This window comes from Ornithorhynchus anatinus, chromosome 7 (assembly GCF_004115215.2).
Source record: "Ornithorhynchus anatinus isolate Pmale09 chromosome 7, mOrnAna1.pri.v4, whole genome shotgun sequence".
Taxonomy (NCBI): domain Eukaryota; kingdom Metazoa; phylum Chordata; class Mammalia; order Monotremata; family Ornithorhynchidae; genus Ornithorhynchus; species Ornithorhynchus anatinus.
The window spans coordinates 15,421,436-15,444,641 of record NC_041734.1 but is presented as its reverse complement, the minus strand read 5'-3'; the positions used below and the strand labels follow the sequence as shown (position 1 = coordinate 15,444,641).

The 23,206-nt window shown below is 47.7% G+C and overlaps 1 protein-coding gene across 1 annotated transcript in view; it reads right to left on the bottom strand.

The window, feature by feature from the left end:
- KLHL14 (kelch like family member 14) overlaps positions 1–22,913 on the bottom strand; it is an 80,458-nt gene extending 57,545 nt beyond the window's left edge. Inside the window, exons 1-2 of the mRNA XM_001515148.5 lie at positions 22,630–22,913; positions 20,118–21,121 (exon numbers count right to left, since the gene is read on the bottom strand). Coding sequence (XP_001515198.3) covers positions 20,118–21,091 — 974 coding nt within the window. The 5' untranslated portion in view covers positions 21,092–21,121; positions 22,630–22,913. The remainder of the gene's footprint in view (positions 1–20,117; positions 21,122–22,629) is intronic.
- Between the last annotated feature and the right edge of the window lie 293 nt (positions 22,914–23,206).

Genomic DNA, 23,206 nt, shown 5'->3' with positions numbered 1-23,206 from the left:
TCAAAGAACCTTGAAAAAATTAAGGTTAGGCAGAGAGTTTGTGAGCCAACTCTTTAATCACACCCTGAACTTCAAATACTAGTTTGGCACAATTAGTAGCATCCGGCTAACGGGTGTGAGTTGAGCACATTTTACCAGGTGCTCTTTGTTCGTTTCATTTAGCTCAGACTCCTGCTTTCCTTCTCCTCCCAGCCCCCCTTCTCACCCCCTTTCCCCAGCCCCTCCCCATCCTCCTCTGCTCTCCCCCTGTGCACCACTGGCTAGAGCAACACCAATTGGTAAAAATGAGACTGTGATGTTGTTGTGAGTGTCCCTAGAGTGGAGGCCTGCCAATGCCTGCCACGGCTCCAGCGGCATGAACCTGCTCAACTGTGCAAAGTCACTCTAATTCCCTCTCTCTGTTTTTCTACCTTCTCCCCCAGGGGGCAACCACTGAAAGGAGTGACTACCCACCCATCAAGAGCTGGCAATCGGCCGCTATTAACCGTAACTGTGATTCCCAATCTGCCCAGCAGTTCCGAGGAGCGGGACCGCAGTGTGCCCTACGCAGTAAAACTGTAATCTGCACCCTGGCTCCACCGTTCTACCTGATGAATGTCCACGCCTTTGGAGCGTTAATGGATTTAGCACACTTGCGATTGGAGGGGGGAAGAGAGGCTCAGACCCCCACAAAGGCCCTGCTGCTTTAACTGTCGCTTTACGTATCATTGACCTTCTCGGTGATGCCGAGGCCCGGAAGTGATGGAGCTGAAGGGAGAACGGTGATGACAGAAATGATTCACTCTCTAGCAAGTGGCCACGACCACATCTTTCCTCCTTCCATCCTCTAGCTCGTCTGGCTATCGTGAAGTGGACTGTAGCCTCGCTGGACGCCGCTATGGTTGGGGTGCTTTAACACTGGGGGACTTAATAGGGTTTACAAAGACTCCCTGCAAAGGAAGCAGAATGACCTAGTGGATAGAGCCTGGGCCTGGGAGTCAGAAGGTCCCTGGATTCTAATCCTGGCTCTGCCACTTGTCTGCTGTGCGACCTTGGGCAGGTCACTTCACCTATCTGGGCCTTAGTTACCTCATTTGTAAAATGGAGATTAAGAATATGGGACAGAGACAATGTCCAAGCTGATGAGCTTGTATCCACACCAGCACCTAGCACAGTGCCTGGTGCATAGGAAGTGCGTAACAAATACCACAATTATTATTATTATTATTGTTAATTAAAAAAATAGGAACTCCTTAAATCAAGCTCCACTGCTACCATGTAGGGGATTGCGACTAAGCAGAGAAGCAGTGTGGCCTAGTGGAAAGAGCACGAGCCTGGGAGTCAGAGGACCTAGGTTCTAATCCCGTCCCACGCTTGCCTGCTGTATGACCTTGGGCAAGTCACTGATCTGTCTGTGTCTCAGTTCCCTCATTTGTAAAATGGGGATTAAGACTGTGAACTGCTGTGACCTTGGGCAAGTCACTTCACTTTTCTGTGCTTCAGTTTCCTCATCTGCAAAAAGGGGGATTAAATCCTCCTCCCTCCAATTTAAACAGGAACCCCGTGTGGGATAGACTGTGCCCAATCTGATGATCTTGTATCTATTTCAATGTTTTAGAACAGTGCCTGGGATATAGTAAGTGCTTAACATATACTATTTAAAAAAAAGAGCAAGAAAAATCTTCCAAGAAAACTCCATTGGTAGTCATACACAGATACACGGAACTTTATCTCTTTTAAACACAGGGCACATTCCCCACTGACCCTATGTCGGGATTAGTGAGGCGACTCGGTCTTCAGAGACAGAACAAATGAACCTTGACTATCTCGGATATTGAGTCAATTCGCCCTGTCACCGGGTCACGCCCAGCGAAACCAGCCATTTTGACAGAAAATAGCAACAGAAGCTGCCTTCACTGAAGTTCTGAAAAGACTTGGCTGTTTCTGTGTGAGCTAGGTCTAGGGCCATAATTGCAGTGAGGATTAAGACTCAACTGCCCACTATTCGGAGTTGGGGGAAAGACATAAATATAAAATAAAGGTGGTATTAAGTGCTTGGTTTGTGCCAAGCCCTTTTTAAGTTCTGTGATACATATAGTGCACATAGATTGGTCCCAGTCCCTGACCCACATGGGGTTCCCAGTCCAAGAGCGAGGGAGAACCAGGTGTTGAACCCTATGAATCCAATGAAGCAGCATGGCGTGGTGGACAGAGCATGGGCCTGAGAGTCAGGTCATGGGTTCTAATCCCCACACATCCACTTGTCTGCTGAATGGCCTTGGGCAAGTCACTTCACTTCTCTGGGTCTCAGTTCCTTCATCTGTAAAATGGGGATTAAGACTGTGAGCTCTATGTGGGCCAGGGACTGTGAACAACCTATCTTCCTTCTAACCCAGCGCTTAGAACAGTGCCTGACACATAGTAAACACTTAACAAATACCATAATTATAATTATTTTAGAGACCAGAGAACTGAGGACAGAAAAGTGAAGTGACTTGCCCAAGATCATAGAGCAGGTGAGGGGCAGAGCCGGGATTAGAATTCAGGACTTCTGACTAACAGTCTGTAGTCTTTCTACTAGTCCAAGCTGAATAACAGTAACAGTAGCAATGAAAAGAAAATTTAATGAACGTAGTGGTTCCTTGTTGGAAGGTCCTGGGGAAACAAACCCAGAATTTACTGATGTGACAAGTGCCACACCAGAAATAACAGGGCAGTTCCTCCGGGATAGACACACAAATACTCTTAGTGGCCGGGGGTGGAAATTACATCTCTGTGCCTACCCAATCTTCAGCCCCTCACTGAGGAAACTGCCAGTGCTTGCCATCTGCCCACTAAAAACTGGACTGAAACAACCATCTCGTTTCACATAAGCCACTGAACAGCTGGAAAACAGTAACAACTTTCAGTCACTGCCAACTAGAACTGGTTTCAAACTGATAACAAAACAGTGAAAGACTCATTTCCCCATTTCCAATCCCCTGGACCCGCCTGTCCTCCACAGAGAACCCTATAATGAAGGCAGGGCATGTAGCAGATACACAACATGAGGGTAAGGGAAACATTTTTTATCTCGTTAGGGATGACTGCATTGTCTAACAAGTGGCAGAGCAAAATGGAGCTATGAGCTGGTTATGCATGGTCATCCTTGATGCGTGAAAATGAATGGTTTATTCCAAACCTCTGTATCTTTATATCACATTTCATAATTCCCTTAATCGAAATTTTGAATTTTCTTCCAAGTTCCAGTTTGTGAAGATGTTATTTAGATTTTGCTCTCTAGGCAGTTTGTTATACATTTTACTTGATTCTGGATGGAAGATAAGAATTCTACTTCCTGAACCTAAGTAAAACCAATAGCCAAATGAAATGTTAGAATGACTTTAAATCATAATTTCTAGAAGTCAATTCTATGTAATAGAGCCTTAATCTTCTTTAAGGATTATTTCTAGATTATGAAATTGAGGATGACCGTGACAGATTCCAAAAGATTTCCAAAATCACAAAGGATGTCAAACCGTCATTCACGAAATCCCCAGGAAGCAGGCCTACGGAGAACCCATTGAAGTTTGAAGATGGCAGGTTCCAAAGAAACCTCATTTTTTTTTCCAACAGCAGGTTGTGAGTTTATAGCCCAGGAAGTTGGGCAAGAAAGAGACGGATAAATTCACAGAGGAGAGGTAGCTAACTGATTTGAGAGAGGGAAAATGTTAAAGATGATAGGGAACTCAAGAAGGATTGATAGATACTAGGGATGTTAGATGATCTATCACTAACTATGGGGATTCATTCATTCAATCGTATGAATTGAGCGCTTACTCTATGCAGAGCACTGTACTAAGCACTTGGGAGAGTACAATACAACAATAAACATATTCCCTGCCCACAACGAGTTTATAGTCTAGAGGGGTGGGGGAATTATATGTTAATATAAATAAATAAATTACAGATATGTACATAAGTGCTATGGGACCAGGGGTGGGGAGAACAAAGGGACCTAGTCAGGGCAATGCAAGAGGGAATGGGAGAAGAGGAAATGGGAGCTTAGTGAGGGAAGACCTCTTCAAGGAGATGTGCCCTCAATGAAGCTTTGAAGAGGGGCAGAGTAACTGTCTGTCAGATTTGAGGAGTGAGTGCATTCCAGTCCAGAGACAGGATGTGGGCGAGGGTTGAGCCAGGCATTGTACTAAGTGCTGGGCTACATATAAGCTAATCAGATTGGACACAGTCCATGTCCCACATGGGGCTCACAGTCTTAATCCCTGTTCTACAGATGTGGTCATTGAGGCCCAGAGAAATTAAATGCCCTGTCCAGATTCACACAGCAGACAAGTGATAGAGCCAGGATTAGAACTCCCAGGCCCTTGCACTACCCACTAGACCATAATGCTTCTGCATTAAAAATGGGATACCTAATCACTAATCTGAATTCAAAAAGCTTTTCTGATCTTTGGAATAAATGGATACTGTAGAAGTTGCTTTTTGGTAATAACCAACTGGAGAGAAAACAATTCTGAATTCATGTTCTGGCAAGCATTTAGAGTACCCTTGGAAAAACTATTCCTCCGTAACTTCTGAGAAGTGACCTGTGTAGAAGAAGCCATTCTAGAAGGGATCCCCCATTAGTTTTATAATATTCTTTCTTTATTTGACAAATCACAGTCAATGTGTATTGGATGTAGAATCAATAGAGAGAGCACTGATCATTATGATACGGACATAAAGAGGGTTTCTTATTTGAAGGAACGATGAGAAAAATCAGTAAATAGGGAAGCAGAACTGGAAGTCATAGCCCGTCCTCCTTGTATCGCTGCTTGCTCCATTATAACAGGTAAGTCATCGGTCTTCATTTTTCTGATGAAATTCTAACCAAGGGCTGCTCAGGCTGAAAGTCCAGAATGGGAGAAATCCATAGCCCTTGGAACTCTGTGGCTATGACTCTGGTTGTGCCTTGTACTCTAGGTTAGGAGAAGCTTGAAATTCTGCTTCTCTAACCACAGCACCATACTGTGCTTTACTTTTATTTTGGGCATTTGTCTGTGTGGTGTTTTCAGGTTTCATCACTCCAGATGTGTCTGTCTCCAGTTCATTCTCCAGTCCCTTGTGAACCCCTTGAGGGATGGGGACCATTTCTAGGCTGTAAACTCATTGTGGGTAGGGTACGTGTCTGCTAACTCTGTTGTATTGTACTCTCCCAAGCACTTAGTACAGTGTTCTGCACAATGTAGGCACTCAATAAATGTGATTGAATTAATGAACGAATGAATCTGTAATTTACTTGGTGTTGGTCTCCCCCTCTAGACCCTAAGCTCGTTGGGGTCAGAGAATGTGTCTACCAACTAAATTACATTGTACTCTCCCAAGCACTTAGTACAATGCTCAGCACACAGTAAGAGCTCAATAAATATGACTGACTGATTACAGTGGTGTGCTCACAGTAAGAGCTCAATAAATTCCATTGATTGATTGATGCTGGACTTACTTAGTGAGTCACAGCATGTGACAGGCCCATACACTGGGCCACAGAATAGCTCATCCAGGATCTCCTAATCAGCGATTCTCCCATTTCCTCAGGAACATAATTCAGCCAAAATGAATACAGAAATGTATTGCTGCTCAGCTGATTTCCTTTACTGGTAGAGATACCTCAGGCTGTATGCTCACTGTGGGCGGGGAACGTTTCAACCATCTCTGTTGTAGTCTCCCAAACGTTTAGAAAGGTGCTCTGCACCCAGTAAGTGCTCAATAAATACCACTGATGATGATGATGATACTCCCTTATCCAAGCATATGGTGGCTGAGCCTATCAGGGAGAAATTATTATTATTATTATTACTTTTTCACCTGGATAAATGTGTCAAAATCCAAGTACAGCCAGTCCAATATTCACATTCACTTATAAGAAACTTTTGATCTGGCTCTTCTGCAGACGAAAACTTAAGAAGATTTCTTTGATTCCCAGTGGCAGTATGGGTAGCTAAGTGAAACACTGTCCGCTATCCACACTATCAAGTTCTGGTTGGAAACGCTCAGAGTGAGATGTCCCTTTTGCTAATCCAGAAAACAGCCTAGGCCTACAGGACCATTTGCCATGGATTCTGGCTCTATAAACATTTGTTCCTGGACACTGCAAGCGGAAGCCTTGGGCTCCCCGAGCCATCAGGGGCCTGCAAGCAGGTCTGGGAGGAGTGGAGTGGCTGTGAGGAAATGGGAAGGCAGAGAGGCAGAGGATGGTCAGAAAGCCAGGCGTCCTGCTGACCCAGAGTGTCCAACAACTGCCTAGCCTAGCATACACATCTGAATCTTAGTCCAGGTCAGTCCCCTGATGGGGTAGTTAAGGGAGCAGATTCGATTTAATTCAGTCATATTTATTGAGCACGTATTGTGTGTAAAGCACTGTACTAAGGACTTGGGAGAGTTCAGTATAACAATGAACAGACATATTCTCTGCCCAAAGTGAGCTTATAGTCTAGAGGGGGAGATGGGCATTAATATAAATACATAAATTATTTATTAACAATATTTATTTTTTAAAATAAGCCAGATGAGTAGAGAAGGAAAGGGATTGGAGGGAGAGAGACACAGAGAAAAGTGGAAAAATGGGAGAAACAAAAGGGTAGGAGAGGAGACTGAAAAGGGGAGGGAGAAAACTGAAAACAGGGAAAAGGAAACAGAAACGGAGCAGGAGAAAAAGAAATAAGGGAGAGGAGGGATTTGTGGGGCAGAAAACAATGGAAAGGCAGGTACAGGCAGGTGGGGAGGAAGGAGGTACAAGAGACAGGGAGAAGATATTGATGAATTTAGCAACGACAAAGGGAAAAGAGAAATGAGAGTTTTGTTGGCGTCTTCACTGAGCATGAAAAAGGCTTTTTTCAGTATCATGAGAACAGAAAGAATTTTCTCTTCTCATACTTGGAAAGTTAGCTACCTCTCCCCTGTGAATTTATCCGTCTCTTGGAAATAGCCCAGTATTTTGTATGTTTCCTCTCTTTCATGGTAGTTTTTGCCTTCAGATTCGTCTTGGGGCAGAAAAGGGAGATTTAAGAAGCTAAAATCTAGAGAAAGTCTGAGGGACTCAGCTGAAACTCTGCTTTGACACCAACAGCAACTATATCTAGTGCAAAGGAGCTGTAGATCCATAGATCTGCAATTGGCAATGAGATATTTTCATTCATTCATTCTTTCATTTAATGGTATTTATTGAGCATTTACTTTGTGCAGAGCAATGTACTAGGCACATGGGAGAGTACAATATAATAGAGTTGGCAGACCTGTTGCCTGACCACAGTGAGCTTACAGTCTACCTGTCTTGCTACAAGGCAGGACTGAACTCAAATCATCCAAGAAAGATATATGTCTATTCTTTCCTTGCAAATGCCCTCTTTTGTTAACACATTTCAGTCAATTTGCTACTGTGCTTAAGTTTCCTTATCATAGCAGGCATCTGTAATGACCCACCCCCTGTCATCAGAAGAAATACTATAAATAGACCTCATAATGCCTCAGTATGGTAGGTAAACCCTAGGATCATTTTCCTTATTTTGCAGGTGAAGGAAAAAAAGGAATCGTTTAAGCAGCTTGGTCAACTCCTATGCCTTCATTTTCCCTTTGGCTTACAGCTGGTCATCGTCTGGGAAGCAGAGAACTGACACTTCCTCTGTCGTACCGGACTACTCTCCCTGGCCGCACCGGAGAATGCCTGCCTGTATGGCGGCAGAGTGGGCATTCAAAAACTGCCAATGTTGTGGGTGCCTGGCCCGCTCAGACCTGCTTTGCAAACCCAAGGCCCATGGCTAGGTGATTAGAATAAGGGTATGATCGTCTTTCCGGCTGTATCACCCTGCTCTTTTTCCCAGAGTGCCCTGGACCACTCCTATGCCCTACTGAACAAATGGGAAAAGAGGAAGGGAGACATATCCCTCTCCCAATAGAATCACACACAGGGATGCCACAGAGTTTACATGGGTATCTCCTCTCAACAATCATGCCTAGCAAAACCAGGCAGCCTGGATCAGTTTCAGGACTGGACACGGAACCCAGGATATACGTCTCAGGGTTCGCTATGGGACCCATTTCTCAAGGACCTTTCACCCAGGATTTAGACCAAGAGGCTTCTGGGTAGAACTGGATTATCTCCTTCTTGCCATGCCCTTTACTTGCCCATGATGAGGCTTCAGACACTTTAACAACAATAAAGAATGGTTTTAAGGGAAACATCTAACCAATGTGCTGTCTGGTTTAAAGCTCTCTACAGTAACTGGAATCTTTTGTGGTTGATTAGTTTTAACTTCGAGTCTTTAATACTCACCCCACCCTCAGCCCCACAGCACTGTACACTCATAATTTAATTACTGATATTAATATCTATTCCCCGGACTTGTACTCGCCGAAGAGCTTAGTGCTGTCCTCTACAAGCATTAAGCACTCAATAAATACTACCGATTGATTAATTATAATCCCTGAAATAAAGATGTTATACTAGGTCTCTTTATTATCTACGTTCTTCTCTCATTTTCACCCTACCTCTTGCTCTTCATTCCTCTCAAGCAAATGTCCTCACTGCTCCTTGCTCTCAAGCCTTTCCTCCTGTTCAGGCTGCCCTCATTCCTCAGCTTTGGCAAACCATATCCCAACAAAACCTTCCTAAAAAGTCCACTCCTCCAACAGACATTCTCTCATTGATCTCTCCTCCTTCCCTATCGAGGCCTAGAAGCACGTTCTTTCTATTGGAACAGCGTTGTCTTGGGAGTGAGCAAACGTGGGTTCTAATCCCAACTCTGCCACTTGCCTGATGTTGGACTTTGCACAAGTCACTTAACTTCTCTGTGTCTCAGTTTCCTCATCTGTAAAATGGAGATTCAATACCTATTCTCCCTCCCTCTTAGACAGGGAGCCCCGCACGGAACAGAGACCGTGTCCAACCTCATTAACTTGTACTTATCCAAGCACTTAGAACAGGGCTTGACACATAGTAAATGCTTAACAATTACCACAGTTATTATCATGCCACCACATTAATCACCTCAACTTCTGATGGGGCACCCCAGAACCATGGGCTTCCAGTCCATTGGGATTTTCATGGGGCTCTAATTACACCAAAACCCTTCTATTTCCCTGCCTTCAGGTAGAGTCCTGCCAGAGTCCTGTCCTACAGAACTCATGGAGACTCCAGGGAGAGCTGGTGGGTGGAGCCTTCTAATGGGGGTAAAAGAGACCATCACTGAAAAGACGTCAATTACCACACAAGCTGAAGCAGGGGTGCATCCTGGGAATGGGAATAGGAATAAGATGGGAAGGGAAGAGGGAGGAAGGGGACCTGACTGGGGATCTCATGGATTTTAGGACCTGTCTAGGAAAAAGGCAATGATAATGAACTGGATCCTGGCAGAGAGTATTACTTGAGGTTTTATGGGGGTAGCTGTAACCACAGGAAGCCAGAGTGCCTATCCGTTTCTTGACCAGAGTGAAAAGCGTTTTCCTTGCACAACTTGTGGCAGGGCTCTAAGTGGCACAGGGTGAGCTTGCTGTCCTTGTGGGTTGCTATTCTGGGGGAAACCAGAAAGAACTGCAATATATATTCAAGTTACTAACTAACTTTTCTCACTGTCTTCCTGCATGGCCACTCCTGCGGTGACTCGTCAAGTGGAAAATGCTGCTGGCAGGAATCTGGCTCCAGGCCTTCAGAGAAGCCTCTGCAGTTTCCCCATAAGGGATCTCTACCCCGAGCAGCTCTAATGGAAGAAATCTTGGCTTAGTGTCTAGAAGCGGAATTTGGTGGCTGCTGTCTCTCTCTGTACCCCATCTTGGAGGGCAGAGGTCTTTGAACGTTCCCCTTCCCCAAGGCCGGGGAGGAGATGCCCACTCTTCCTGCCAGGCCAATGACTGATTTGGAAAGAAATGTCTCTGAAGTAGCCCAGCACCTGGATTCGAGATAGCTCAGGGCAAACCACTCTGGCTCCAGGAGCGTGAGTTCCAGTTGGCCCAGCCATGAATTCCCTTTGCATCTGGCCAGTTCCGGTTACCACGTGCTCTCAGTCCAGAGGGATTTTTACTGGGGCTCTAATTGCACCACAACTCCAACTCTGTTATATTATACTCTCCCAAGCACTTAGTACAGTGCTCGGCACACAGTAAGCGCTCAATAAATACGCTCGATTAACTATTTCCCTGCCTTTGGATATGGGTCTGCCAGAGTCCTGTCCAAGAGAACTCATGGGGACTTCAGACCATCACTGGAAAGATGACAGAATTACCACACAGGCTGAAGCAGGGCTGCATCCTGGGAATGGGAATAGCAATAGGATGGGGAGGGGAGAGGGAGGATGGGGAGCTGACCGGCGATCTCATGGATTTTAGGACCGGTCTACGTAAAAGGAAATAATGAACTCAATATTGCCACATTGCATTACCTAAGTTTTTGTGGAGGTAACACAGGAAACTAGAGTACCTATTGGCTCCTTGTCCAAAGTGAAAATTGTTTTCCCCATATGATTTGAAGCAGGGTGCTGATGGAGAATTTGGGGGCCCGGGGCCACGGCTCCACACACTGCACCCTACGGACAGTCTCCCCTCTCAACCTGAGTCCAGAAGTGGGTTCTCACACTTGATTTGGCAGGAAGGGCTCCATAACTGAGATTCCTCAGTAGGAGTAGTAGTTTGTAGTCATAATAGTAGTAGTAACATTTGCTGAATGCCCTCCTCTTGCACTGTACTAGACCCCTGGGAAGTACTTTTAGTCACACTTAACCTAGGCTCAGCTGGGCCTGCCAGGCCTTTCGTGAGGCGGTGACTTCAGTCTCGACCTGAGACCTGAGCCACCAAGTTCCTCAAACCCGCCAATGGTGTCTCAGCCTCTGGGAGGCCTCAAAGCTCAGCCTCCTCCTCCACCATGGGACAAATATTCCTCTATTTGGCATCTGAGAGTCCTATCTTCCCAAAGTATATTTTTATCAGTCAGTCAATCAATCAATCAACGGTATTATGGAGTGCTGACTATTTGCACAGCACTGCTCTTAGCCCTTGGGAGAGTACAATACAGTTTGGAGGGTGAATGGGTGTGGGAAGGGGGATGAAAGATTATCTTGGAAAGATTTCCTGAAAGAGTTATGATTTTAATAGGGTTTTCAAGACGTAGAGAGCAGTGGCCTGTCACATACTTAGGGGAGGGATTTCCAGGCAAGAGGGAGGACATGAGCAAGGGGTTGAAGGTGAGAGGTATGAGACAGAGGTACAGTAAGTAGGTTGGCATTAGAGGAATGAAGTGTGCGGGCTGGGTTGCAGTGGGAGAGGAATGAGGCTATGGAGGAGGGAGAGAGCTGATTGAGTGCCTTGAGGCCAATGAGGAGGAGTTTCTATTTGACGCAGAGATGGATGGGCAATCACGGAGGTTTTTTGATAAGTGGAGAGACATGCACAGAATTATTTTTTAGAAGAATGATCCAGGCAGCAGAGTGAAGTAGGACTGGAGTGGGGAGAGACAGGAGTGGGGAGGTCAGCGAGGAGGCTGGCAGTAGTCGAGGCGCTCGTTATGGGAAGGGAATGTGTCTGTTTATTGTTGTATTGCACTCTCCCAAGCGCTTAGTACAGTGTTCTGCACACAGTAAGCGTTCAATAAATACGACTGAATGAATAAATGAATAAAGCGGGATGTGATAAATTCTTGGACCAGCATGTTAATTAGGAAGGGGAGGAAGGGGAGGATTCCCTGTCTCCTTCCACCTGCCCGGAGCAGATTCATGGATTATTCTCCTGTGCTGTTTCCTCATCTCCAATAGGCTCAGTCGTGGCCTTTTCTGAGTGTCTGGAAACAGGGCCCCACCTCGGGCTGCTGTTTCTGGAAACAAGGTCTGCCGATGTGTTGGTTTCATTATCTTTTCGGTCCCCTCCCTCTGTCCCCTTCTCCCTCCCCGCCCCCCAACAAAATAATTCCTCTCTCAGCTCCGCCATGCAGCTTGCAACTCAGCCAAGCGTGGCATGTTCAGAAACAAAAACAGTGGCTTGGTTGATAAAAATATCCTGTCAGCCAATGCAAAAAAATGTAGAAGATAAAGCCAGCTTCCTTCACGCTTCAGTTTTGCTTCAGGCATATGCGCACCCCGCTTTGTGGATGCCTCCCAATGTTCAAACACCCTTCCCCACTCTGCCATTCAAACCACCCTTGGTGCCCGATGCTGGAGAGAGAGGTGTCCCTCCCATCAGTAGGACCCGGCCTGCCTTCCTTGGCACCTGAAGACCCAGAAGCAGGGAAGTGAAACCGACCATGATGCTTTTGCTCACTTCTCTGCAGCCTCTACTGAGTCAGCCTCCTTACCTCAGCGCTGCTGAGCTCTGACTCAACTCGGGGAGTCCTCTGGCAGGTGTGGGTTTCAAACACTACGGCAGCCCCCCCCCAGGGAGCACCCCCCCCCCCACCCGAAAGCACCAGTAATAAAGTCTTTAATCCTCAGTCGGGGGAAGTGGAGAGGCCCTCTAGGCTCCCGATTCACCCGGTTACATCAATCGATCATATTTATTGAGAGCTTACTAAATGCAGAGCACTTTACTGAGCACTTGTCAGAGCAGATGCATTGCATCTCCTCCCTCACGCTAATCCACTAGCTTGAAACTCCCTCCCTCTCCACATCAGATAGACTCCAGCTGCCCCTACATTCAAAGCCATCCTAAAGTCTCATCTCCTCCAACATGCTTTCTCCGGTTCATTTCCCAATACCCTGAGCAACATCATCCTTTCTGTCTATCTAGCACCTTCCTTAGCACTCAGGCATATATGTCTGTTGAATTTAATTTTTTTAGATAGTATTGTAAATACGCTCGTGCTTTTTCACAAAACACAAGGTATCCATTAAGAGTGTAAGCTCTTATGGGCAGGGAATGGGCCCTTTTGTGATTCTGTACTTCCCAACTGCCTTATATGGTGCAATAAATGCTACTACTACTATTATTAGTGTCCCGTTTCAGGTTTTTCTTCTCTTTTTCATTCCTTCAATCATATTTACTGAGCATTTACTATGTGCAGAGCACTGTACTAAGCACTTGGAAAGTACATTTCAGCAACAATTCTCCCTAGATTGTAAGCTCCTTGCAGAAATGAAAATGTCTACTAAATCTGCTATGCTGTACTCTGGGTGTTTAGTACAGTGATCTGCACTCAGTAAGAGTTCAATAAATATAGCTGTTGGATTCTCTCCCCCTTTATACCTTAGTTTTCTTTCATGTTCTCCTGCTGTCCCTCCATCTCTCTCTGTCCCTCTGTGTCTCCTCCCCACCTCCTTCCCAACTTCCTTTCTCCTTTCCCCCCATTCTGTAATTCTCGGATCCTTCTCTGGCAATAATAATAAAAATAATAATAATAATAATAATAATAATTTGTTAAGCTCTTCCCGTGTGCCAAGTATTGCACTGTGGTAGATGCAAGATATTCATAATGGACAGAGTCCCTGTCCCTCATGGGGCTCACAGTCTAAGCACTTTTATCCTCTAGCCCAGACTGTTGCTTCTCTGTCTCCTGTCTGCTCTATTCCTTTTCCCAACACCATTTCTTTGCTCTGTCTTTCTTCTGTCACAAATCATTGTTTTCTTCGCTTTCCACCCAAACCAAATTATTCCCCTTGTACTGCTCCAAAGGTTTTACCATAGTTTTTCGTCACATTATCTCCGAACAAAAAATGGTCCCATGACAATGGGCATTTTGGGGAAACGAAACAGCATCCCAGATTCTAGATCAGAGGGGGATCTCTAAGTCACTTATCTCATCCTCCTGCATGGATCACAAGTCTCACTTTTATTCCTTTTTTTAAAAACACACACATTATATTTATATTTACCTTAGAAGAAATTGGAAGGCATTGAAAATACACTGTGTGTGTTTTCTGAAAATTTCAAAAGAGAAGCAGAAGACAAAACATCTTTTTTTTTGACATAACATATTGTTGCTAATATGATTTTCTTGGAACATGGAATATAAACAGAATGCCTTTCAAGTAGAAACAATCTTACCTTATACTACTAAAATCTGTACCACTGTACCTGAACGAAATGCCACTGTAGGATTCTGATGACAAACTAGAGAAGTCTTAGTTTTCAAGTTCTTTTTTTTAAAAAAAATTTCCCTATTTCACCCCTAGGCACCTACTTTAGAATCCTTGCTCTTACCTCCTGCATTTACCACCTGGAAGTATTTGTTGAGAGGCCCTTCCTTGATATTCCTTTCTTCACGAAAAGAAGCTGCTATCCCTGATATCTCATCACTTTGAAACCTGGAGGTCATCTGTCATCTTGAGTTCGGATTTAAATTTCAAGACCTTCAGGCATGGGCAGGGAACAGGTCTATCACCTCTGTTGTACTGTACTCTCCTAAATGCTTAGTACAGCGCTCTGCACATGGTAAGCTCTCAATAAATATGATTGATTAATTGATTCTCTCACCTAGCTGGACAGATCTTCCTGGTTCTGTATTTGTTAAGTGTTTACGATGTGCCAGGCACTGTGCGAAGCGCTGGGGTAGGAGCAAGATCTTCGGGTTGAACGTGGTTTCACTCTGATTCCATCTCTAATCTCCAGTATAATTGGCCCATGTAACAGTGGCTGAACCCAGCCGTCTATTGGTGGTTACTGGCTTGGGTGTCTCTTAAAGCCAGTGCGATGAGGTAAGGAGGACCAATAGGAAAGAATGTTTGATTTGTATGCATGTTCTGTTTTAGAAATTTCAGGCTGGAGATCTTAGAGGAGTATTGGGAGGCAAGGAGATGGTTTCTGATCACAAAATGGGGAGGAGGACATGGTGGCACATTCAAGCGGCTAGTACAGAGCTCTGTATAGAGTAAGTGGTCAATAAATACATTTGATTGATGGATTACTCTAGGGGCAAATCTTTTGGATGGTAAGATAAAAATCTGACTATTGTGCTTCTAGGAGAGGCAACGCTTTTTTAACAGTGTTTTCTGATGTCCTGGTTGACTTTCACATGTTTATCGGCGTTGGGGGGCGGGTGGGGAGGAAAGACATTGAGGTCAGGAAGTATCACCTGCACTTTTCCAACAAAGAGATGGAGGAACAGTCAGCAGATATGTACCTGGGAGGAAGTTGATGAGCGGTCATCGGCCTCCAGGCAGATGTTAAAGGAAAAACAAAACTGCCCAAATGCCCTGAAATTGTGAGGAAGCATGACCTCAGGGAAAGAACAGGAACTGGAAGTCGGGGGACCTGGATTCCAGTCCCAGTTCCATCCTTGGCCTACTGTGTGACCTTGGGCAAGTCATTTAACTTTCCTATTCCTCCGTTTCCTCATCTATAAAATGGGGACAAGATACATTGTGAGCCCTTCGCAGGACAGGGACTGTGTCCGACCTCATCACCTCATACCTACCTCAGCACTTCATCGTCATTGCTTGAAAAACACCATAGAAAAAAAAATTCTGGTTCTAGGTTAGTCCTGCTTTTTCCCATCCAATTATCTTAGTGCAATTACCACAGTAAAGCAGGGTTGTCTATTATCTATTCCCATCTTCTTTTGACATGAGGTTATATTGGTAGGATGTAATGAATTGGCATTCCCCACCTGTGATATAATTTCCCACCAATTAGATTTTACCCACACTACGCAAACTGTATTTGGAATGACTGATAGCAACATCTCATCACCTCACCATTCCCCATCCCATAAGAGATCACGCTCAGTATAAAAGAGACTGACAAATTAGAGAATGATAGATTCTAGGTATTGTTAAAGAATTTGTTGGGTTCAATTAAAGAGAATCAAGTGGGAAATTTTGTATTTGAATTTTAAATGAATCAGCTCACTGCTTTTCTTCTTTAAAATACACAAAACCCAACATCTCTGAACAAGGGTTGTTCCATATTTCAGGATGGTATCTGGTGACATCGTAACACCGGTGCGTCATCCTAGCAGTTACGATTACTCTGCGATTTCAGCACCCCTGACGTTGTGGTTGTAGTGATAGCATTTATTTAGAGAAGCAGCGTGGCTCAGAGGAAAGAGCACGGGCTTTGGAGTCAGAGGTCATGAGTTCAAATCCCGGCTCGGCCACTTGTCAACTGTGTGACTGTGGGCAAGTCACTTAACTTCTCTGGGCCTCAGTTACCTCATCTGTAAAATGGGGATTAAGACTGTGAGCCCCCATGTGGGACAACCTGATTCCCCTATGTCTACCCCAGCGCTTAGAACAGTGCTCGGCACATAGTAAGCGCTTAACAAATACCAACATTATTATTTATTAAGCGCTTATTGTGTGCAGAGCAGTATGCTAAGCACTGAGAGTGTGCACAGGTGGGAATTAAATATGGTCCGTGTCTCTCTGGGGGCTCACAATCCCAAAACGTGTGACAAGACATGCCTCGGAGAATAGCCCAACCAACAGTCTCACTTTTCCCCTAGAGGAGGGTGAGCACAGAGACCACACACCACCGACGGCAAAACCTTCCTAGGAGATGATCCACTGCCTTGACAGTTTGCAGATTAGCATATCATGATAAGAAATGGGAGAAACAGCTTGGCCTAGTGACTTGGGTGTCACAAGACCCGGGTTCTAATCCTGTCTCTGCCATTGCTTGCTGTGTGACCTTGGGTGAGTCACTTAACTTCTCTGTGCCTCATTTCTCCTGCCCTCCCTCCAACTTAGACTGTGAGCGGGACAGGGACTGTGTCCAACCTAATTAACTCATCTCTACACCAGCGCTTAGAACACTGTTTGGCACAGAGTGCGTGTTTAACTAATACCATAAAAAAAGAAAGAAAAAGTGGCCTTATGGACAGCAGTCCTTGCAGCGGTAGTGATCTTTGCGACTTGTTTCCTTCGGCTAATGTGCTCAGTCATGGTAAAAAACATGAGCTGAGTGGAGCTCAACCGTTTCCTTATGAATGCGTCTACCAACTCTCTTATACTGTACCCTCCCAAGTGCTTAGTTCAGTGCTCTGCACACGGAAGGCGTGCGATAAATACAATTGATTACTTTGCTTTCCTATTTGTCTTGGAAAGAATTTAAGCACTTGGCCAGTCTCGAAACCTTCGAATAGTTTGAGTGCCATCTTCTCTGAGGATAGGCTATTTGGAAAAAAAAAACAACCTACCATTTTTGGTAAAGAAGAAACTTTTCAGGAATGTTCGAAACAGGTTTAGTAGCAATCTTCTACTTTATACACTTTGCAGTTGTCTACGGGAAAAGTTCTCAACCATGTTCTTAACAAGGGGATAATTACTGTCAGAATTTCTTGGCCAAGAGATTAATACTTTCAGACCTTTATGAATGATGTTTTTGAGAGTTTTATGGAGGTTCTGTTTCCTTCGAGGCTTTGTTTCAATGTTAAGGCTTTGGAAAGAAAGTGTTCAGATAGTTTTAATTTCCGTCCAACCACCTTTTCCTCTCAGTAAGAGCTCTAAACTTGGTTCTGAATGAACGGCTCTTTTCATGTTTGCCCCTTTTAGACTAGTCTGGATTCATAAATAAATGGAAACCATGTGTCCAAAGTAAAAATGATTCTGGATAAGTTAAACTGTTTCTTTTTCTGGACTTTTGAAGTGTGATTTTAAATTTTTTTAAAGGGCTCTGCATTACTATCAGCCACACAAATTATGAATCGTGAATAACGTATAACGGCCAATTCACCTTTTAACATGTACACTTTTCATTTTACTTTATGCAGTTTTTTTCCAAGTTGAGCAGGGAAAACAGAGAGGCCAGTTTCATTCTTCCAATTCACTCTCTGGATTTCACGGACTCTAGAAAGCCTATGGTATACAGGCTGTAAATACTACAGCATTAACAGAGTTAAAATGTTAACAGAGATGAGACTCCACTGCAAGTATTTAAAGAAAGGGAATTTAAGGTAGGATTAGCTTTTACAGAAAATTGCTGATTAACATTTTTTTCCACTAAAAATGGAAATTTAGGACCCAACAAATACACTGAGGTCCAGCATTGATTTTCAAAGACCAATACCAAAAACTGCAACCTCTAAGCCTACATTAAAGCTGAAAACTTCAAAGCGGGAAAAAAAAATTAAAATTCTCATCCAATATTTAGGAACACTGAAAATGAAAAATGCTCCAGCTATGAATAATTACTTGAAGGTAATGACGTGGAATTGGGCTAGGATCGCCACTGGCTTGCTCTCAAGGCTGATCTTTTCTCCCCCACTCCGAGACTTCCTACTTGTAGGAAAACAGCAGTGTACTTCCAATGGCGGGAATATCAGATATTTTCAGCATCCATGACATTTGTAAGCATTCAGTGGTCGGAACAGCACTACATATCCTTCAAATGACATGGACCACTGAAGCTGGAAGGTATCGTCACCGAACCAGGCAGCCACTGGTATCTTAGCTATCGGCCAGGGCACAAGCCCCAGCCTACCCCAGGGGGTGTGCGGAATTTGGACCAAAACAGAACACTGGATTTGGAGTTTTCAAAGTCATCTCTCCTAAATGCTGAATCCTAGTGTATATTTATTAGAAAAAGTGTTCCAAAGGCCCTTTTAATGCATAATTTTTATAATGCTCATTTTTCAGAGCTACTCCAGTTCTGAGCAGTGAAATGCTAGGAGGCTTTTTCAGTATTTTCAGAGTTAAGTCACTGGACTGCATGCCAAATTTAAAAAGTTTTTTTTTTAAAAAAAAGGTTCTTCAGTTTAGGCATGGGAATAAAACACTATGTTGTCTACAGCCCCGACTATTAATACATTATTCACTCAGAGTGTATTCCCTGTAAGTATCAAGTAGAATAACTCAATGCCGAGAGAGAACTCAGAATAAAGAGATGGTCAAATGGGTTTAATACTATGCTACCCCATAACCACATCCAAAGCTTGTGTCTAGTTTTAGGACAAAATAATAAACATTTAACACTAGTGAGACAAAATAATAAACCATAATAAACTCCTTCTCTTTCGTTTTGGACCTCATCTATTCCCTATTTAGGACACTGTGCTACACATCTGGCATATTTCCCTCCCACCCCCCACCCCCCATTTTCATCCTTTGACATTACAACTTATTAATTCATCACCCTTAAGAAGACCGGCGATGTCACCGATAGAGACAGGGCCGCGTTCACTCATTCACACGTCTCGGGCCTCACCGGGGATTCCAGAGCAATCGTGAAAAATGCCTTTTCAATTTCTTACTACACTAGTTGAGGAGTTCAGGAGGCCGGCATTCACGACTTCAAAAAAATCCCCATTCAAGAGTACGATAACGTCCAGGGAGACAGAGAGAGGCCCCTTGTTGCAGCCCGCTGGAAATGAAGAACACCGCGATGGTTCTCAAGCCTCGAACCTGAGCGAATTTAACCCCGGTGGCAGAGGCAGCCGGGGATGGCAATCGGTCTGGCCCTCCTGTCCTCCCTCCTACCCTGTGGGCCCCATGTGGGACGGGGGCTGGGTCCGACCCGATGGATCTGTATCCACCCCAGCCTTTGGGACATAGGACCGTGTCCGACCCGATGGATCCGTATCCACCCCAGCACTTGGGACGTAGGACCGTGTCCGACCTGACGGATCTGTATCTATCCCAGCGCTTGGGACAGAGGACCGTGTCCGACCTGATGGATCTGCATCTACCCCGGTGCTTGGGCACGTAGTGAACTAACGGACACAGCAAGGCAGATTCATAGTGATAACGCTAGTGATAACGGTCAATGGATCAATGGTGTTCACTGAGCACCTACTGTGTGCAGATCACTGTACCGGGCGCTAGGGAGAGCAGAGGGTATCACAGCTGGAAGACCCGTTCCCTGCCACTCATGATTCTGTTTTCCCTAAAGCCACCTTTCGTCAGGGTTAAGCCAGGGGCAAGCCGGGGTCAGGGACTGGTCCCGGGTGTGTGTGTCCCCCCCGTCCCCAGCTGCAGGGTGGTCGGGGGGGGGGGGGAGAAGGGGGTCAGAGCGGGACCGATTAACCCCTTCCTCCCCGGGCCGGCTGCCAGCGGGCCTCCGTCCAAAGGACGGGGGTGGGGGAAAAGTTGTCGCTGTCCACACGCCCGCCTCTCCCCCCGGCCCCGGTGCCCGCATCCCAAGGGAGTCGGCGGCGGGGCCTTCGGGCCGTCCACTTTGTGCTGGGGGTGGTGGGTGGGTGTGGGGCCCCCCCATCCTCCTCCTCCTCCTCCGCCCCCCCGCACGGGGCTCACCTGCTGGCCTGGCTCTGGCGGCAGTGCTGCCTGAAGGGCATCAGGTGGTAGTTCATGGCGTCGAGCAGCAGCTTCTGGCAGACGGGGTCGGTGCGCATGAAATCCACCGACTGGACCCGCTCGACCAGCTCGGGGGCCGGGATGAGGGCGAAGCGGAGCCGCTTCATGAGGTCGGGGGCGTGCTGCATGCGGGTCTCCCGGTCGTGCTCCAGCCAGAGGACGGACATCTGGAAGAGCGCCAGCTCCGACTCCACGGGGGGCGGCAGCGAATCCAGCAGGGCGCGCATCTCCTCCAGGTTCAGCAGCAGCACGTCCTCCACCAGGTACTTGTTGGCCAGCTTCTTGGTCTCCTCCAGGCCGTGCAGCGCGGCGATCTTGCACACCTGCTTGTAGTTCTGCACCGAGATCTGGTCGTTGAGGAACTGGACGCACAGCTTGGTGACCTGCGGGATGTGCAGGATCTTGCTGACCGACAGCACCTCCTCCACCGTGTCCAGGGACAGGGTCACGTTGGCCGTGTACAGGTACTCGAGGACCAGGCGCAGCCCGATGGACGAGCAGCCCTGCAGCACCAGGTTGTTGATGGCCCGGGGGCTGGCCAGCAGCTTGTCGTCGGGGGAGGAGGCGGGGGTGCCCGGCTCCTCCTGCGGGGGCTGCTGCGGGGGCTGCTGCGGGGCCTGCTGCGGCGGCTGCAGCGGCTGCAGCGGCGGCTGCGGCTGCGGGGGCTGCGGCTGGTCCTTGAGGGCGCCCAGCCCGTCCTGGGGGGGTCCGAGGGGGGGGTGGCTGGAGAAGAGGGATCGGAAGTACTGCGAGCAGGAGGCCAGCACGGCCTTGTGGCAGTGGAACTGCTGGCCCTGGGCGGTGAGCGTGACGTCGCAGAACAGCTGTTTCCTCCACAGCAGGTTCAGGCCATGCAGCAGGTTGTCGCTGTGGCTCGGGTCGAAGGTGGAGGTCCTGTCCCCGGATCTGGACATGGCGCCCCTGGCTTTAAACCCTCCTCCGACCTGGCAAGGACCGGCGGGAGGGGGGGGGGGGGACGGGGAGGGGGAGGGGAAAATGGGGGACACACACACACACACACACAGGGTGGAGAACAGCGGTGAATATGCACGGCCTGGTGACCCCCGGGCCTGCAGCCACCCCCGCCACCGGGGTGCCAGGGAAGGTGCCACCGCCGCTCTGCTGGGCACAGTTGGGCTCCTCGCTCTCTGCCCCCTCCCCTGCGGCAGCCCCGGCTCCAGCCGGGGGGGTGGGGGGGGGCGAGGAGAAGCTCGGGCTCACTCGCCGGCTCTGGTCCTCGCCCGGACTGGGGCTGGGGACGGGGGGCAGACTCCGGCCCGATTTGGGCTCGCCTGCTTTTTCGCAGTTTGGAGCCTTGCGAAGGGAGGGGGTGGGGGGTGAGCGGTTAGCTTAAAACGAGAAAAATCTCCCACCCCCCAACCACCACCCCTCACCATTCGGTTATCTGAGATGCCCCAAGAAACTACTAATCTGCCAAGTGTCTGATGGAGAAGAAAACGAATAAAGCCATCCTCCCCAAGAGGAGGGCAGCGGAGCGCGGCCGTGTCAGGCTGGATGGACCCATTCCCCAGGGGCAGGAGCCTTTCGGGTGCCCGGCTGGCACCCCCTAACCCCCCTCTGCCCCCCGCCCCGGCCCAGCCTGCCAAGGTGATGCTTCTTCCCTCCCGGGATCTCTAAGCGCTCAAGTTCACGGGCTGGGGTGGGGAGGGGGTGGGCGGGGGGAGTTTGCCCCCGCGGAGAGGAGGGGGGAAAAAAGGGGAGGAGGGGGAATCCCGGGGGTCTCGGGGAGTCCTGTCGTGCCCGCTCTCTTCCTCCGGGGCAGAAGGCGCCCGGCGCCGCCGCTTTAACTCTGGCAACTGAGAGAAGTTCAAGTTGGAAAGGGGTGGGAGTGGGGCCGGGGGGTGGGGGACTGGGGATGCTGGGGGGAGGGGGGCGGTCGTGGGGGGCAAAGCCCACCGGGGATCGGCACCTGTGCCTGCCCGCCGGCTTCCCCCTCCGGCCCCCCTCCCCACCCCCAACTAGTCGGCCAAAGTCAGAGCCCCCCGCCCCCCTCCCTCCCCGGGCGGTGGGTTGGAGGGGCGGAGGAGGGGGAGGACTGGCTCCTCTCGCCCCTGACCCTGGATCTGCACCTTCCCCGGCTGGGGGGAGCCCCCCACCCCAATTTCCCACCCGGATCCCGCGGTCGCGCCCCCGCCCCTCCAGCTCCGGCCCACCAGGAGGGTCCTCCCGCCGACCTGTGCCCGCTCCGGCCAGCCTCTGCCTCCAAGTGGAGCCGGGCACCCCCTCCACCCCTTCCCCCCCGTTGCCCCCCTGCCTGCCTCCCCCTCTCCTTCCCTGGCCCTCGCTCCCCCTCCCCTGCCTGCTCCTTCGGGCCCTGGGACACAGCGACCCCCCCCCCACTACCCACCCCCACCGACCCCTCAGCCCCCCCCAACAGACATCACCAAAAAAAAAAAATCCCACACGGGCATCCACAAGGCCGGAAACTTACCTGCTCTCCGCCAGCTGACAAAGTAAAGATTCACTTAAGATCCCCCCTCCCCAAAAATAAAAAAAAAATCAATTGTCCTTCCTTTTTAAAGGTTTGATCGCTCCTTGGGAGGGGGGAGGAAAAAAGAAGAAAAAAAAAAGCAACAAACCAAAAACCTTCTCCTTCCCAACTCCAGGCAGTCAGTCACTCTTTACAATTTATTTTGCCGTACATCATTTGATCACCATGAATTAGCAACAGCGAGAAAATGTACGAGAGGTGGAAAAGAGAGAGAAAGAGGGTGAGGGAGAGAAAGAGAGAGTGAGAGAGAGAGAGAGAGAGAGGGAGCAGAGCTTTCTGCAAGAGAAGAAGAAGAAAAAATGTACGTGTGACAAATTATGCTACCAAGAAACAACACATCATTATCCTTGGGCCTGGGGCTCAGTGAGTCGTAACGAGAGTAATAGGAAATCCACGGTTGGGGAGAGAAACGGTCGTGCATGGCCAGTGGAGAGAGACCATACAGGGGGATGGATGCTGGAGAGACTCGCAAAATTATGGCTCAAGGCTATTGTAAAAATTGTCGAGCGTAAATGAC